This window comes from Eulemur rufifrons, chromosome 25, assembly GCF_041146395.1.
Source record: "Eulemur rufifrons isolate Redbay chromosome 25, OSU_ERuf_1, whole genome shotgun sequence".
Classification (NCBI taxonomy): domain Eukaryota; kingdom Metazoa; phylum Chordata; class Mammalia; order Primates; family Lemuridae; genus Eulemur; species Eulemur rufifrons.
In genome coordinates, this window is record NC_091007.1 from 11,550,082 (window position 1) to 11,567,839 (window position 17,758).

Sequence of the window (17,758 nt, forward strand, 5' to 3'; positions counted from 1 at the left end):
AGACTGCCCATGCATAAGAGTGTGCACTATAATGTTAGTTACAATGTCAGTATTTTACATTGAGTATCCTTTGGCATAGAGAATCAATAAAGGAAAAGTAACTCGTATAAGAAAGTGAAAAACGTAATTAAAGAGTATTAAGAGTAGCAATATTTCATATACTTATAAGGGCCAGAAGGTACAGTTGGTTATATTAATAGCAAAGTTGTTTCATCAACACTTGACATTATATGAACTGCAATAAAATAACAGTAATTACTATAATAAAACTATATGTGCAATTGAACATGATCATGAAGTTGATATTCTAAGGATAATGTCTTAGGCAAGCACATTACTCATCTCAAAAATTATTTAATTCAAAGTAGACAGAGGTACAAACGTACCTACAAACAGACTTTTAGAGTATCCCAGAGATGGTCTTTTGCAATATTAACATTACATTGGAAGGAAAGAAAGGTTTGAAAACAAGTCAAATTTGTAAAAATTATATGTGCCAGTGTGCATTTGTGTGTATTTCTAAAAATCTAAACTAACTTAGGGGAAAAAATTAAATAATTTTTTAAGTTAAAGAGTGACTTTCTAAAAACTTAGATACATTAAAAATAACAATAATCCTCAACACCAAAGAAACAGAATTAACAAGGTCAAGATAGTAACTTTCATCCAGTAAGCGTAGGTTAGCGTCCCTGTCTTCCAAAGCCTGCTACTGCATGGACACATGCCACCAGTCATAAAGAGAACCGGGACAACATACACAGAAGGATCAATGCAGAGCCATCATTGCCAGTGGACAAACAGCTAAATAACGCCCATTTTTGGACTCAGAGTCAGTAATGTCGGAAACACACATGAGGGACAGTTGTGTCACGGTGCTGCTGAGTGGCAACATCAGGGAAAGTTTGACTACAAAATATACCATGTATTTTAAAAGAAGATTCAGCTATTTAAAAGGCCTTTTGCATATGTTATACACATACATTCAGACAGCTTTGAAAAATTCTATTTTACCCACCTAAAGCTTAAAAATAATGAGAAATCTAAAAATATGTATGAAATAAAGGTTACAAGAATAAATGTCTCATTTAAAAAATAAAAGCTAACACAAATTTCATATTATGTCTCAGCTACTATGTAAGCATTTCATACATATTAACTCACTGAACTCTCACAACAATTCAACAAAGTGGGTGCTGTAATTATCCCCATTTTACAGATGAATAAACTAAGGCAGGGAGCAGTTAAGGTGGAGCTAGGATTCAGACTCAGTCAGTCTGGCTTCTGTGTTCCTTACTAAGTTTCAGTATTACCAAAGTGACTAACACTCCTTGAAAAAAATAAGCACTAGAATAAAACTTAATTAGTTTTTATTACATAGTTAATTTCTTTTCTCTCTTTAGTAGTATGTCTGATTGCTCATCTGAAAAAAGAAAAAAAACAGTCACTAGGAAAGCAGACTGGGAATAAAATTCTTGAGTCCAGCTCTCAGCTCTTTATTTATTTTGTGATGTTTTCACTCATTTTGTGACATAAACTAAGACAAGGAAAGTCTGTGTTTTTCTTAAATAACACTCCCCAGGATATCTGGGATGGAATGAGATCACCAAGAAAGAGGCAGGGAGTAGAAAATAAACCTGGTTGCCGTGACTACGCTCAGAATCAATTACCAAGAGAGTACTCAAATTATACTGGCAGTTTGTTCCCTGTGTACAAAAGGATTGTGTTCCTAACTTCATGTGTAAATCCATTATTTAGAATTTGAAACATGATCTATTTAACTCATTGTTTACTTAAGGAATATTATAACAGTATCAGATTTAACGAAGTTTTTCTTTTCTGCATTCAAACTCTTAATCAGAGTTCTCAAAAGCACATTTCCTCCTTCTGTAGCTCTGGAGGCACGTTAGAGAGGTCAGTCTTTCTCCCTGCCCATCAGCCAGGTACTGGGAGCACACCCACGCCCAGGCCTAAGAAACCCGTGGCCTGGCCCCTTCACTAGTGAGAGCACCGCCCCGCAGCACGGAGGGACAGGGGCTGCTCTAAGAAAGCAAAGGCCGCAAGTCCCATCTCTTCACAGCACTAATCCCCAGATTTCCTGGACTGCCAGTGGAGTTAGGACTTTGTCTTTCTGACTCTACAACTAAATCTTCACTTTTGTTCTTGAGATTCCCTGCTTCTGATCCCCTAATCTTTTGTCAACTTTGGTGTCTGTGCCCCTGGGTCACCCTTCTTCCCTTCAGGAATGCTCCTTCCTAGATGACCTCTCACTTTCCCTTTTCTCCACTTCAGCCTTGTAGGGGAGGAAAAAGGCACACAACTGACAAGAATGTATCCTTGAGGAAGAGAATAAATACAAACACACTCCCTACCCTTCCAAAATAATTCCCCAACTGCCTTTAATTTCTCCATTAAAAGAGGCAATCAAAAGGTATTAGTTCCTTTCCCCTGGGAACCTGGTGAAGCCAAAATATTAGCAGGAGAGTATTGCTTTTAATAAATAAATGGCAGATCTCATAAAAAAAAAAAAAAAAGACAATCAAAGGCTTTCTTTCACAAGCTCTAGCGTGAGGTTACTAATAAAGGACCTCTGGAGGCAAGAAAATGAACTGAACAGGGGATACCATTAACAACCATTCCTAGAAAGAGGTGAGGAATTGCCAATGGGCTCCTTCTGCCCATGCAAACCACTCAGGCCACTCATGGAGTGAAGTGAAAGGGAGAATTGAGTCAGAAGAGAATGGAGTGAGGCAGTTATAAGGGAAAGGGGAAAGAAGGAAAGATGCCAAAAATTCCATGAACAGAGAAAGGAAGGAGGTTTCTTGAAACAATCTGTCTGGGCAAGAGTTTATTCACAAAACACCCATGTGAGTCCCTAATGAATTCTGGAAAGCTTAATAAATGAAGGCTGAGGTCTACACGTATCCCACATACCGAACTCTGGAGGAAATCCAAGGAGATTTGCTATTTCTTTAGGAGTGAAATATCGCAGTTTAAGCATTAACAACTTTGTTATCTTTTCTTCTTGTGACAAATTGGTAAGAGATTTGTAGATATTCTCAATCTGCAAGAAAACACACAAGATAACTGAAAAATTAGTGTGCAACCAGATTTAAGATCTCCTATTGTGAGACAGTTTACAAACAATGGACATATGGTCTACAATAACACAAGGCAGCAAAACGTACAGAGCAAAATTTCTCTGTACAATACACTATATAATTGGCTCAACAGTAGCAATGTGAACTTTGAAAAAGAAAAAAGTTAACAATGAACAGATAGGATATTTTTCAGTGTATCTGTCATTTTGATCCCTTAAAATTAAATGATAACAATATAAGCGATAAATGACAATATAACAGAAATATACTTAAGGATAAAAGAAATTTGGCAGTGAAGTCAATTTTATAATACTAACCACAAGATTATTAAGACATTTATTATTTATAATCAATTTCATCAAATTAAGATGAAATTTATCATTTTTTAAACCAAGAAAATATATTAAATATGATTTCTCAAATCTAGACATTCATTTGCCTATGATAGGATTTTTACAATGGGTAAATTTTAATAGTTAAGAGCCTGAATCAGTATAAACGAAGGTAACGTGATCTCACTTTAAAATTATTCAAAAATATATAAAATTTGCTGTATATCAGGCTTGTATTAGTTTTAAATCATGACACCATGAAGAATTAATGACTTAAGTATTAATAAAGAGCATTGCTAAAACAGATTTTTTTTCCTAAAATGGGAGTTTGATAGTATATGCTATAAAGGAAGGCTCCAATATTAAGATGTTAATGCAAAATTTTAGGGAACATTAACTATTGTAGGCTAAATTTCAATTTACTATTTATGGAATGAAAAGAAAAGCAGAAAGTAAAAATTAAAAAAAAAACATAAAACATTCCTTGTGCATAATCATGTATGGCAACAAGAAAAAGAAAAGATTTATTCTACAGTAGAGAAATAGTAGATATATGAATATTTATCATATATATTCACATCCAGTTGAACATGCAAAATTACTTTAATGTTCTCAATTAAGTATTAAATAAACATAATTTTACTTAATCATTTTCAGTTATTTTAGTTTTAAACCACACATAGTACCTGCACATCTTCTGCAGTCTGCAACACCGATCCTGTCCCTTCTATGTAGCTTCCATAACTGAAAAATTAATGTGGCTATTATGCAGCGCATAATGTATTGGTTAATGCTAAATTTCTTAAATATTTCTTGAATGAATTAATGTACGTAGTTATATCCTTCTGAAGTATCTTGAATAATACATAATAGCACATAAATATGCCTTGTAATTACAAAATTATTAAGTAAAAGATATAATTCTATTTAACTTCTCAGAAACTAAACATGGTATAGTATTTTGAGTTGTATAAATACTACTGAATTATGTAGTATTAATTATCACTTATTTACATTAATTTCTTTGTATTAACTGTCATGTTTTTAATGTTCACCACTGGATAGTATGCACTTTATATTCAAATGCTATTCAATATTGGCATTCCTGCCACATTAAAGCAAATGTTGTATAGGTAAAAATAAATTGCTGCTATTTTTTATAATGCCTGAACTATCATTTCTTCTCAAGAACCCAAAACTCTGCTCTGTAGTACCATGACAAACACAGCTCCATAGAGCTTGTGTCTGCCTGTCACTTAACACAGTATGTTTTTACTATCATTTTCATACAACAACCAGACCATTATGTAAATAACTGTAAGAAAATACAAAATATTACTACTTCAGAAATGCAAAGTATTCATAGTACTTCTCTCTCTAAGATCATTGCCAAGCTGGCTGTTCAACACATTAAGATATTTTTTTTCCAAAGAGAACAATTTAAAATATAAATTAGAGGAAAAAAGTCACTCCAGGAAAAAATAATTTTTTCAAATTGTTTTTCATATTTATCACACATATAAATATGTATTTATGTATTGATATATATTACCTACACTAAGATAAACTTTCATAGTAAGGCTTCCTTTATACCATCTTACAAAAGAATTTCAAGGTTGTTTTTTATTACAAAATTGATAAGTCTTGTTTTATGAGAGTCCTAAACAGAACCTATTGGACTTGGTTAGACAACAGCTGAGTGAAGTGCTTTTAATGGAAAGCAATAAACCCTTTCCCCAGAAGTACAAGGGCAGGGTATGATAAAATGAGATGAGTCTGCTATGATTACATCAGGGCAGTCTCTTGTTCAAGATATCTACCTAGTAGGTAAGAAGAGAATGCTTGCATTGTCAAAGCATACAACTACCTATCAAATGAGCGTGAGCAGCATTTACAAAGTGGGTACAGACATCTTTGGCAAAATTTTTCTGAAAAGGCCCAATATTCCCCTTCTTTCCAGGTTTAAAAAAATTGATGAGAAATATATTAAATATTTGAGAAATAACACAGAGGAAGTCCCCTAAATGTTTATCAATAGATTACCAGTAAAATAAATTATTATACTTTACCTAGAACATGAGAAACGTCCTTTATGTACTGATATGCAATAATATCCTATTTATACTGTACAGTGAAAAAAGTACATACAAGAATGTATATAGTATGCTACCATTTACTTAGAGGGGGAATAAAATATACACATATATTTAAATACACGCTCACACACAATAACCCCCAGCAGGTTATACAGGAAATTGACATCATCGGTTGCAGGAAGGGAGAGAAACTGAAGGGTCAAGAGACAGAAGTGGAAGAGAGTCTTACAATCTTCACATCTTTTGAATTTTGAACCATGGGAATATATTACTTATTCAAAACAGTGAATAAATTTTAAATTTAAAAGTTATCCTAATATGCTCCAGATGATTCAAGTCTATTTCTTTAGATTAAAATTTAATTTTTTCTTATACATTGATCATAAGAATGCAGATCATTCTCTGAGGTTTGATGTGCCATAGAAAGAAAAATGCTACAAAATTAGCAAGCAACTCTCTCTATGGAAACCATGTTTCCACTATGGATATTTAAGCTCCTATGAAGGTCACCAAAAAAATGACATTGTCTTTTATGGCACTTTTGAGGATGGCGCACATAATGTTCTGCCAGAAGGAATTTTCACTCATGTTCTACTGGAACACAAAGCAGGCAATTAAGAGCAAAAAAAATAAGAAGGTATTCCAGCAAAAACATTTTATAAAATGTTCCTTGTTTTGAGAAGAACTAAAAAAAAGAATAGCTATAAAAACCTGGTTATTATGGATATAACATGAATACATCTTTAACAAACTATAGAAATGATGCCTAAAAATAGTCTTATCAAAAGATCTTTAAAACCTACCCTTTGGTAAAGCACACAGACCTTCTGCAAGTGGGTTTAACAATGTCTAATAAAAGAGCATATCGCAGCAATGACTTTGGAGGTAAAAAGTACTGATTCATATCAATGTCATCTTCAAGAAAATCTTTTAGCATTTGCACAGAGAGATCACCGTCCTGTTGATTTTTCCTTTCGATTTCTTCTGCAGTTTCAAGCTTAAAAAGAATGGCATCTTTTCCAGAACACTGTGTGCTGCTATCAAAGCAAATATTTGGCTCAATTTTTTCTTCAATTTTTTTTTCTGCATCTGTTGCATATTTTTGTGGGTGCTCATATTCAATTCTGGGGAATTCCATGAGTACCTGACATTAAGTAAAAATACACAAATTACCAAAATCTTTATTAAAAACAAAAGACAAATTAATAATGGCCAGTCAACATCACGTAAAAACTTCATTACCCTTCACAGGGTTGTCATTAAAAGACAGAAAATGTGGCTTACTCATATTTGTACAAGTTATTAATCACATGCCTATCGTGTCATCATGCTATAGATGATTTATTTCATAGTTACTGCTTTCTGTATTTATTAATAAAAAATTCAACAAAGTAATAGAAAGTATATTGAATATACAAAAGGCATCATATATGGAAAAGAAGTTTAGAAAGCAACATAAACATTTCCAGAAAATGTGTTTCGGCTCAAAGTTTCTCATACTCCTTCATTAAGAAGGAAAAACTGGAATATACCCATGAGCTAAAGGAAAATTAGTAATTACAAAAAGAAAAGTGCTTTTCACCATGAAAGGTTATGTCTACTCATGAGCTCCTTGGGAAAAATTTGTTTCTGCAAAACACATAACTACGTATAAAGTCCTAGTTTGTAAAAGAAAAACCATTCCAGGCATTTTTAACGATGAAGTCTTTGAAGTCAATGTATCATGTTAATATGCTCTATACACTGTTTTTGGAATTGCCCACTATGGAAAGGGAGATATAGTAGTGTTACATTATAGGGGATTCAAATGATACTACTGATTTCCTATTAATAGGACATGAGTTCTTAACATATGACAGTTATAGAGAGCTTCACTGAACCACTGAAACTCATTTATCCACTCCCATTTTTGACCAAAGCACATAAAATTGCTCACATGATTAAAGACTCTGCCAGTAGCAATTCAGCATTTCATTCTAGTTTATACTAATCTTACTATTAATATATTTTAATCAATTAAGCGAAATAGCATTGGCTTTAAAGAAAATACAAACAATGTGTTAAAATACTCGAGCCATCTTTAAGATAGAATATTAAATTTTAATCAAAGTAACCAATGGCTTCTATCAGGGAGGGAAAATGAAAAATGTAAAATAGTTAATGGTCAGAAGGAAAATTATAGGGGGAGGAAGGAGATAACAGTACTAATGGTAATTTTTTTTTTTTTTTTTACTTTTAATTGATTTGTTTTCTAATGAGAAAAGAAAAAGGTTTTGGTTTTTTTTTTATTTTGTTTAAACCAATAAATGTGGCATCAGGAGAGAAAAAAGGCCTTAGGGAATGGTCTATACTTTAGACTCTATAGGACACATATAAACCTACAAAAAGTAGTGTTTGAAAATAAATTAGCACATTGATACATATCTGTAATAAATAAACAATACTACTAATAATAACAATACCAATAACAATACCTGGCCAGGGACTTGAAAAGGTAATGGTTCTGACTGAAGCTTTGCAATAAGGAAATACCGCAGCCTTGAATTTGGAATGCCAAGCTGTAAGTAGAGTACAGTAGTTTGTTACTACAGAAAATTCAAGAGATCTGCACTAACTTTAGCGCCTAGTAAAAAAACTAACAGAGATATACATTTAGCTTCTGCCAGAGCAAAAGCTGCTATTGATTTGTAGAAGACTTCTTGATAGCAAATTCTAAACCTGTTAAGCTTCTGCTCTGTATCTTTATTTGAGTGAGGTAAAGAAAGACTCTGATAAATGTCTCAGTTACTTTCATTTTATATTTCCCAGATAAGAATATAGATATGTTTACTTTCATTGTTGATATACAGTAATTATTAAAAAATGAAATTCAAATAGCCAAGCTGTTCTTGGCTATTTATTACTTCATTTACTAAAGAAGGAGAATTCACTATGTTTTAGAAGTTAAAAGGCAATAAATATGAAATAAATTTAAAAAGATCAGATATATTGGCAGTTTCCACAACTTGTATATCTAATTTTTGAAATGGGTTTTCTTTTAATTTCTGGACAATGAAATATATAGTATGGCTAAAGATGATAAGAAACTAACAAGAACAAGGACAAAAACTAGACAGTAACACTTATAAAATCAAAATCTGTCAAATAACTTATCATGACCAACTACTTCAATTCCTTACCCATGAAATGGAAGCAGTGTTTGCAATTTAATGTTATGTCCTCAAAACAGTAATTAGAAAATTATCATATGTTCATTCTGTTTTCTATCTTGGATTATTTTGAAGCATTATTAAACTACAGCACATCTAGTTTGGAAATACCAAATTTTACATATTTTCAAAATATGCTATCCTTCACTCTCCAAAAGAAAAATGTATTCTTTATGATCTTCAAGCTATATAACTGTTTCATAAAATACGTATAAATGAATCTATATGCATGTACTACATTCTTTAGAAAGTAATTCCCATATCTGAACGAATTTCAGAAGGTATCTATAACATCCAAAATAGAGCCATTCTGTTTATTGAATCATATTTCCTTTGGGGGAAAAAAGCCTTTAAATTATAATTTATATAAGGGTTTATAATTGTGGTACCTACAGAGGTTGGAGATAATAGAAACTCTTGGTACTGAAAGCCGCAATTTTCTATTGTTTGTATCAACAGGTCTCTGAAAAACAAAAGAAAAAAAGAAAATCTTTCACCCTTTACTTGGAAATGAGTTCTTATATAAATGCTATACATAACACTTTAAGTGAAAAATGTAACTCTACTCAAGTTGTTTAGAATGACAATGATCCTAAGTCTTTACTAAGTCCAATACTTGAGAAATTATATTTAATAAAAAGATATAGATATTTCTCTACTATAAATATATAAAGCTGCCAGATAAATTATCCAAGTTGATGAAAGTTAGAATTGATAAATTTGCCATAGGAACTAAAACTGTATCTTCAAAGTAGCAAATCAGATGGGAACATTGTTATAGACAGCAGCTAAATCAAGGACTCAGATAGATGCTTTTTCTGCAGCTGGGCTACTATCCAAAAGAACCCTGACACAGAGCTGCTTCTTGCATCCAACTGCAGGGCAGAAAATGCCTGTCAACAGCACCAATTTTTACTGAAAACATTCCTACTATGAAAGAAATAGGCACCAATATAAGTGACTAAAGTTGAGAAACATCATTCTCACTAAAATGAGTGCTCATTCTAAAAATATTCAAACATACCAAAAAGGGAGAGAATCAGTTGAACAAAGCTTTGTAATGCTTTATGTTAGTAGTCAAAATCAATACTAATGAATACAATATATAACATATATAAATGTCAGAAGGTATGCATTTATTTTTAAGATCTTTATTTCACAACAGTTCCTATCATAAAACATACCAAGTCCAAGATACAAGCAAGACAAATACATATTTTTACCTTGTAGAAGATACTTCAAAACCTTTAACATTTTCTAAAAGAATATACTTTGGTAATTTCTGTAATCTAAAAAAAACAAAAACAAAAAACAAATGGAATTCTAAATATCTCATTGCTAAGAAATTAAAAGTAGACAAAATCATCACTTGTAAGAAACATGAGATAATTAATTGTCCGAACTCTCTTTCTATAAAGGAGTTTAAAAGGATGGAGACAACTCATATTTTATTCATTTTCCCCAAAAGCATGGTACACTTGATAAAGTTACCATTTGAAATGTTAAATTCCATTGAAGCTTCTCTCAAAACATGGGTTTGCACAGGGTCCCTGCACTGCACAGCCCAAAGGGTTGCCATTCACATAGAATGGTGGCTTCGAGGGTTAGCACGAGTTTTCAAACCACGAGTAACAGCACTCACTAACATTAGCATCATTTGTATTACTGCCATGAGCAGAGGCAATAGAATTTAGCTAACAGGCTGTAACTTTCTGCTACTCACTGTGGTGGCAAGCGTGGAATTGTGAAACACTGCAGTTATTCTATTAGTCATGGCAGAAGAAGATAAATGACATGTACAGTATCTGAAGGGAGCACGTATAAACTGCTAATCTCCATACAACTACAAACACCACATTCTTCTAGACCCAAAGTTTTAAATTTAAGGTAAGCTTCTACAGGAATCTAAGTTTTTACCTTGGGAGAATATCTAGAATATATAAGAAGCTATTCGTCCTCGGATCAGTCATATCACCCTGTAGGCCAATTCTAAAGGGGTAAAGAAAGCACGAAAAGTTTATCTAGAATCTTATATGGAGATATCAAGTCACTTTTAAAAAGTCAAAACTGAGAGAATTAAGTTTGTCCTTATAGAAAACATGAACATCTCGTTGCTATAGAGAACAAAATTCATTCATTTATTTAATTAAAAAGAAATAAAACCAAACAATATGCCAAATGAAGCAAAAAAAAGAACAAGAGATCAATGAGGAATAAAACCAATTACCCTCTTAAAAGCACTTTGTTCAGGAAAAATACATAAACACACATACACAAATTATAGCCAACAACACCTTTTGCTCTGCCCCAGGTGATACAAGAGTTCAGATGAATAGGGTAGCAATCTGGAGCTAATGGCATTGGTGACCAATCTAAGCAAATCAGAGTAGTAGGTAAGGCTAAGACAATCTTGTCCAATGTAAAGAGGAGAGACGTAAGCTGGGGACTTGATTCTATAAGCAGGAGTTGCAACTTGGCTAGACTAACCAGGGTCAAGTACTTGGGCTAGCAATTAGATCTCACAACTAAGAGTCACAATATGACCAAGGCTTGAACAGAAAGGAAGACTTGGATCGGGCCTAAGTAGCAGAAACAGGACCAAGGTTTAAAATCATGCTACTTATTACTAATAGCTTCATAGTGTTAAATAAATTACTTGGCATCACTAATCAAAACTGACAGCAGGGCCAAAACCATCAGTGAATCTGAGGCTCAGCCAAGGGATCACACTGGAGTTGAACAGATTCCTCAGAAATCTTTGGTTCTTCTTATTCTGTCCCTTTCCTCTCAGAGTTTCAAATGATAACTACAGATTCAGTTTCTGCTGCCATCGGCAGCTGGAGTTGGGCTAACACAGGGTCGGGGGATGGTAGGGAAGATACTGGGGCCCACCGCAGTGATATATGAGGCTTCACAGCGCTGAGGCTGCACTCTGTTTGGACATCCTACTTACTGTACTCCACAGGCCATACCCCTGCATAAGCTTAGAGTCAACCTTAGATGGAACCTCTGCCTGCTCTGATAAATTCCTGACCTGACATAGCTCAGATACCTCCTCCGAAAGAATTCCCCTCTCCTGGTATGCAGCAACCTCTTTTCTCTTCTGTGTTCTCAGGGTGCTTTCAGCATTCTTTTATTATCCAGCTGTATCACATTATAAGATAATTATTTGTCAGTCATTCCATTAGACTATAAGCTCCCTAAGGACAGGAACTACAGCACCAAAAACAATAAAAACAATGGCTGGAATGTAGATAAACAATAAATCCTTGGGGAATTAGTTTCCTAGAGAACTGTTTAAATAAATCACAACTTAGACAGAAATTTATCATGAGAATGTTAATTTGAATTAGAATGTTTATTATAAATGACATTCCACTTTGAATCATACACATTAAAACGGGAGTATATAAAATGATTTATAAATCCTGGCTCTGATATTCTCTAATTGCATAACCTTGAGAAAGTTACTTAACCTTTCTCTTCCTCAGTTTCTCACCTATAAAATAATGATAACAGTAATGCCTACCCCATAAGTTTGTTAAATTAAATGATACATTCCATGTAAGACAGTTAGAGGATTACTACTATTACTATAATAGTATTATTTAAAATAATTTAAAACACTATTAGTAAAAGTATTTAAATAAATATGAATTAGTCAGATTTCATTTAGGATATAATTCCTTGAAACATACAGCCAAATAAATACTATGTAATTTTTTTAAATGAAGAAATTACAATGTGGCTACGAAAAGCAAGAATTAAATGTAAATATGAATTTTAAGAAATGTAAAATATACAAGTACATGCTTGACTAGCTTTTAAATTTTACAGTTAAATAATTTAGGACTTGAACATTTAATATGGAGATACACTTTGATTAATCAGTATTAGAAAGATATTCCTAAATGCTCACTAGCTTAAATAAGGTAATTCAGACCAGAAATAAACGTTGTACCTTAGGTAGGTATAAGAGAGGTCTCCTATACTCTTGCATATCTACTTCTGACCAAATCATTTTGTTCATCTGGTAGTAACTGCTATTTCCTTTATGACTAATGCTGAATTATAAATATAAGTAGATGAAAGGAATTATTTATGAAAAGTTTCAAAACTACGAAAATGTAACTGCTGAACTTCAAAGTGTCCATGCTTGAAACTATTGTATTACTTGATTTAATGAGCCCTTCAAAAGTACTCTTTCTTGACACAGAGATATTTATTATACATACCTTGTGAATGGCTGGCATGGAGGGCTCATTAAAATCATATTGAAAGATAATCTGTCAAACTCTTCTAGCGTAATCCCCTAAAGAATGAACATTTGAGGGAAAAAAAGAGAATATAAAAACATGGATAGAATGAGGCAGAAGGAAAATACTAATGAACTATAACTAAACATATCAGAACTTACAACAGTTTATATAATATAACACAATACTTTTCAAATCAAATTCAGTTAAACTTTCCACAGCAATCTGGGGCAGGACATAGGGCAGTAAACTGAAGCTATGAGAAATGAAATCACTTCCCCCGCAGGTGCCAGCTCCAGTCAAAGCAGAGCTGGAAGGGTAGTTTCCTGGATCCTAAGTACTTCTTTCCTCTACCATGCCTCAAGCATAACATTGCTGTTCTCTGGGGTCAAACATGGAGAATGTTATTTTATAATTAATGATTTTGGGCATACGGTAGAGGAAATTTTAAAATATATATTAATCAATAATTTCCTTTTGGCCGGGCGCGGTGGCTCACGCCTGTAATCCTAGCACTCTGGGAGGCCGAGGTGGGCGGATCGTTCGAGCTCGAGTTCGAGACCAGCCTGAGCAAGAGCGAGACCCCATCTCTACTAAAAATAGAAAGAAATTATATAGACAGCTAAATATATATATAGAAAAAATTAGCCGGGCATGGTGGCACATGTCTGTAGTCCCAGCTACACGGGAGGCTGAGGCAGTAGGATCGCTTGAGCCCAGGAGTTTGAGGTTGCTGTGAGCTAGGCTGACGCCACGGCACTCACTCTAGCCTGGGCAACAGAGTGAGACTCTGTCTCAAAAAAAAAAAAAAATAATAATTTCCTTTTATTTAGTAAATGTGATATACTGACTAGTCACCATCCCTTTTCATGTATGTCTGCTAATGTTAAAGGCCTCATTTTTAGATAGCCACAATTATTTCATTGTTTTTCAGTTGTACACAAAGAACTTTAAACAATTATAGACACGATTAATCACAATAATCCCTAATGGGCTAAGTGGTGGAAAAATGTGCTATTTTCATCGTTTTTATATATCAGAAGATGAACATAGAGAAGCACAGGTCATGGGTTTGCCAACTCTTATTAAGCACTCCGAGTGCACATCCTTAGCCAGGAATTTAAAGAGATCAGCTCAGAATTACAACCTTTCTAATTATAATCCACTTCTAAGAAGTTCAAGTACATGAGTAAAGCAGGAAAAGCTTTACTCTGAGTTGTGTAAAGAGTGAGTTAACCTGATCCACGTCAGTTGTCTCCATTGCAGTAAAAGTCTGAATGTGCATGTCTGTCACTTTTTGATCACAGGATTTTTAAATAATTTGAGATATATTTGTAAAATGAAATCAAAATTAAATATTGAAAATTTACCAAAGCACTTCTGGAATCCTGGATTCTCAGGAAGGCAATTTGAAAATCGTACACTGAGCAGTGTATGGGGCCCGGCATGAGATAGCCCATCATATTCAAGTTCAATAGTTTGCCCGCACAGGGCCACTATGTGAGCAAATGGATGTGGATTGATTACAGCTAAATTCCTGAAACTAAGGTAAAATTAAAACAACAATCTTTTACAGCAATTATACCAAGAGTATCCTGTCTAGAATCTAAAGGAATTAAACAGAGTCAATGTCTCTAATATAGACACTAAAAAAAAATCACAATTTTAAAGGATCTTTGAAAACAGTGATTTTTTAATAGTGTAGGCCAAATAATAAGATAGTTATGCAAGAAATTATCACTAAATTGGACTATTCGCAACTTAATTTATTTAATCTGGCATTCTAGGTTAATGAATACATATTTGAATTCAAGAAAGTAGTCATGGAGATACATGAGTTATCTTTAATGATTCAGTATTTGAAAGCTAATGGGAAATTTATTGTTTTCCCATCATATGGCCATACAAATCAATGAAAACACTTTTGCTTTCATACAGTATTCGATCAAGTCACTGTGGTAACAGCGTTTGTCCCATGTTCATGGGCAGCTGTTTCTGTCCCTCTGCCTGCCTTTTTGCTTCTTTTCTCAGAAAGTTTCCTGGCTATTCTTACACTTAATTTTCATTTAAAATTTAGAAAGAACTTGGCAGATTAGAAAACAACTTTTGACTATTTTATTGAACTTATAGTTAAAGAGAACTAATATTTTAATAATATTCAGCCACGTTTTCCAAGGCCACAGTACATTTTCTAGCATTTTTCAAGTCTCTCTTACTCCCATGTGAGTTACACAGATTTCTTGTTAATGTGTTTCTAGGTGTTTATAACTTCTGTGTTGTTACTAAAAATAGGAATTTTCTTCTATTATATTTTCTAACAAGTTTTGTTTATATATAGAAATCATTGGCTATCATATTTTTGTAACCAGATTCTTTATTAAATGTACTAATTGTTCCTCATACTATTTTTAGTTAACTCGTTTATATATTTTTCAGGCACATTCAATCATATTTTTGAATTCTTATTTCTATTTATATACTATTTCTTTTGTGTGAGTATATTAGCTAACAGATCCACAATATTAAGTAACAGTGCTAATGGTGGACATTCTTGTCATATTCACTATTTTAATAAGAATGCTTTTAAATTTTTACCATTTAGCATGTTACTGGATTTGAAGATACACAAGGGCTGTTGGGAAAGTATCCAGCCATGTAACCATTCTCGTTAATGTTAACAATGGCTGGATACTTTCTGGACAGCCCTTGTATATGTGCGCACGCGTTGAGTGTGAGTGTGTATGAGTATGTGTACATGCGTTTAAACACAAATATAAACATACCTACTCTCTCATTTCCCCCACAGATATATATCTCTCCAAAAGTCAGTAACATATATAAGGCCAATAAGCAACATATATATGAAGGTAACATTCATTTTTCCTAATTTTATTAAGAGAGATTAAAAACATTCAGAAAAATCTTATTTTGTAGTACATGGCAGGTATTCAATAAGAACTTAAGTGGATATTTCCTATCATTTCCTGCCCTATGAACTCTGATGTTATTCTATGCATGTATACTCATGACAATTAGACCTTTCTTGAGGATTTAATCAATTATCATTATAAAGTAACTTTCTATGACTCATAAATGCTTTTTGCCTTGAAATCCATCTTATCTAATATCAATTTTGAAACCTGTTACTCTTTATTAGCATTTGCCTGATATTTTGATATTTCTTTGTCTATTTTTTAGGCACAGTACTTTGTTCACTAAACAACATTCACAAATTAATTCACCAATATTTCAGAGCATTCATTATAGGCCAAGCATTGTGCTAGGTCTGGAAATACAACAATGAACAAACTGGATAATGTTTCTGCTCACATAAAGTTTATATGTAGTTATATACTAGTGACTAGTAATTTCTCCCATTTGCTCCCTAATTTACTGATTGTAATTTTATTACTTGTTATCTTTGTAACTGAGTAGTCATGCTTTTTGTGAGAAACCTACGTGTGATTTTGCAGGCCTGACTCTTGGCAATTACGAAGGCTTTCCCTGGTAGGCCTCATGGGGCAAGCTGTGCACTTCACAGCAGTCTGGGTGCACAGCTGGTGCATCGCAGTCTCTGAAGGGAGCTGCAGTCAAGGTCTCCGAGGGCCAGGCCAGCCGGTCATGCCCTTGGCACATTTGTATTCCTGGACCCAGAGGCTTCATTCCTAGATCGCCTTTTGGGCAGAAGTTCTCTGCCAAGGCCTTCTAATGCCGAGAGGGGGAGGAAACCTTGAAGACACTTCCCCACTCTCAGTCCCCAGCACTTTACCACTCCTAGCCCTCTCTCCCTACCATGCCCTGAAGGCCAGGGGCTCCCTCAACAGTGCGAGGGCCCCCATATCTGCACTGCTCCATGGGGAAATGGAACGGGGTGGGGATTCTCTGGTTTTAGACTCTTGCTGATACCATCACATTAAGTGAATAAAGGCTCAACTCTCATTTTTGGCTTGTTGCTTTAATCAGCCACTTTGACCCCTGACAGCTCAGCTCTCTATTTCCCGGCTCTGCTAAGCCCCTAACAATAACATTTAAAAATGTCCTAAAAACTTCATAGTTTCATTTATATGATATATACATATGTGTGAGTCTCACCTCCTCTTCTGATTCCAATCACAATATTATTTCTATACTACAAAGCATTACAACATTTTCACTCGATTTTCTAACGATAATTTCTTTCCTAACATGGCGGCTTCACTCCTGGGCTTTCTACTTTGATTCTTCTTTGCTTAGCTGATTGAGTCATCTTTTCCAGAAGGGCTCACAGATGCTACAGTCCATGAGTTCTGGCAGGTTTCATTTTAGGAAAATTTTCATCTATTTCTGTTAATATTTTTTTTCCATTTGATTCATTCTCTTCTTCAGAGGCACTCCTTGTATTTATCACGGATCACTTTATCTTCAGTAGCTATTAATATAATTTACTCTGCAATATTCTGATCTGTGTTCTTTTCCCTTTTGTTCTGCTGTTTTTTCATGACCCTGTTGGCAGCACAGTCATTTTACTTTTGCTCCTCTGACATGACTTTCATTTCTATAATGGTTTTATTTTTCTCCAGACTTCTGATACTTTTCAATTTCTATTGTCTGATCATTGCTTTTGAGCTGTTAAATATATCTGAGTGCTTGTTTTGAAAGTACATTTTACTTGAGGCTTAAAGCTCATGGACACAATGTTTGAAATTTTCTTCTGCTTAACATCATTTTTCTGTTGCATATTCTGGTTTTTTTTTTTTTTTTTAAATGTTTCTTACCTCCGTTAAAAAA

At 33.8% G+C, this 17,758-nt stretch overlaps 1 protein-coding gene across 3 annotated transcripts in view; it reads right to left on the bottom strand.

The window, feature by feature from the left end:
* The window catches only part of TRDMT1 (tRNA aspartic acid methyltransferase 1), a 46,315-nt gene that overhangs the window by 1,488 nt on the left and 27,069 nt on the right, over positions 1-17,758 (bottom strand). Inside the window, exons 3-10 of one of the 3 annotated variants that reach the window (XM_069458757.1) lie at positions 12,971-13,047; positions 10,653-10,724; positions 9,959-10,024; positions 9,129-9,198; positions 8,001-8,084; positions 6,351-6,670; positions 4,117-4,174; positions 2,932-3,061 (exon numbers count right to left, since the gene is read on the bottom strand). In XM_069458757.1, coding sequence (XP_069314858.1) covers positions 2,932-3,061; positions 4,117-4,174; positions 6,351-6,670; positions 8,001-8,084; positions 9,129-9,198; positions 9,959-10,024; positions 10,653-10,724; positions 12,971-13,047 — 877 coding nt within the window. Of the gene's footprint in view, positions 1-2,931; positions 3,062-4,116; positions 4,175-6,329; positions 6,671-8,000; positions 8,085-9,128; positions 9,199-9,958; positions 10,025-10,652; positions 10,725-12,970; positions 13,048-17,758 lie in introns of all 3 variants that reach the window. The other 2 variants (XM_069458756.1, XM_069458758.1) reach the window with 2 other exon arrangements.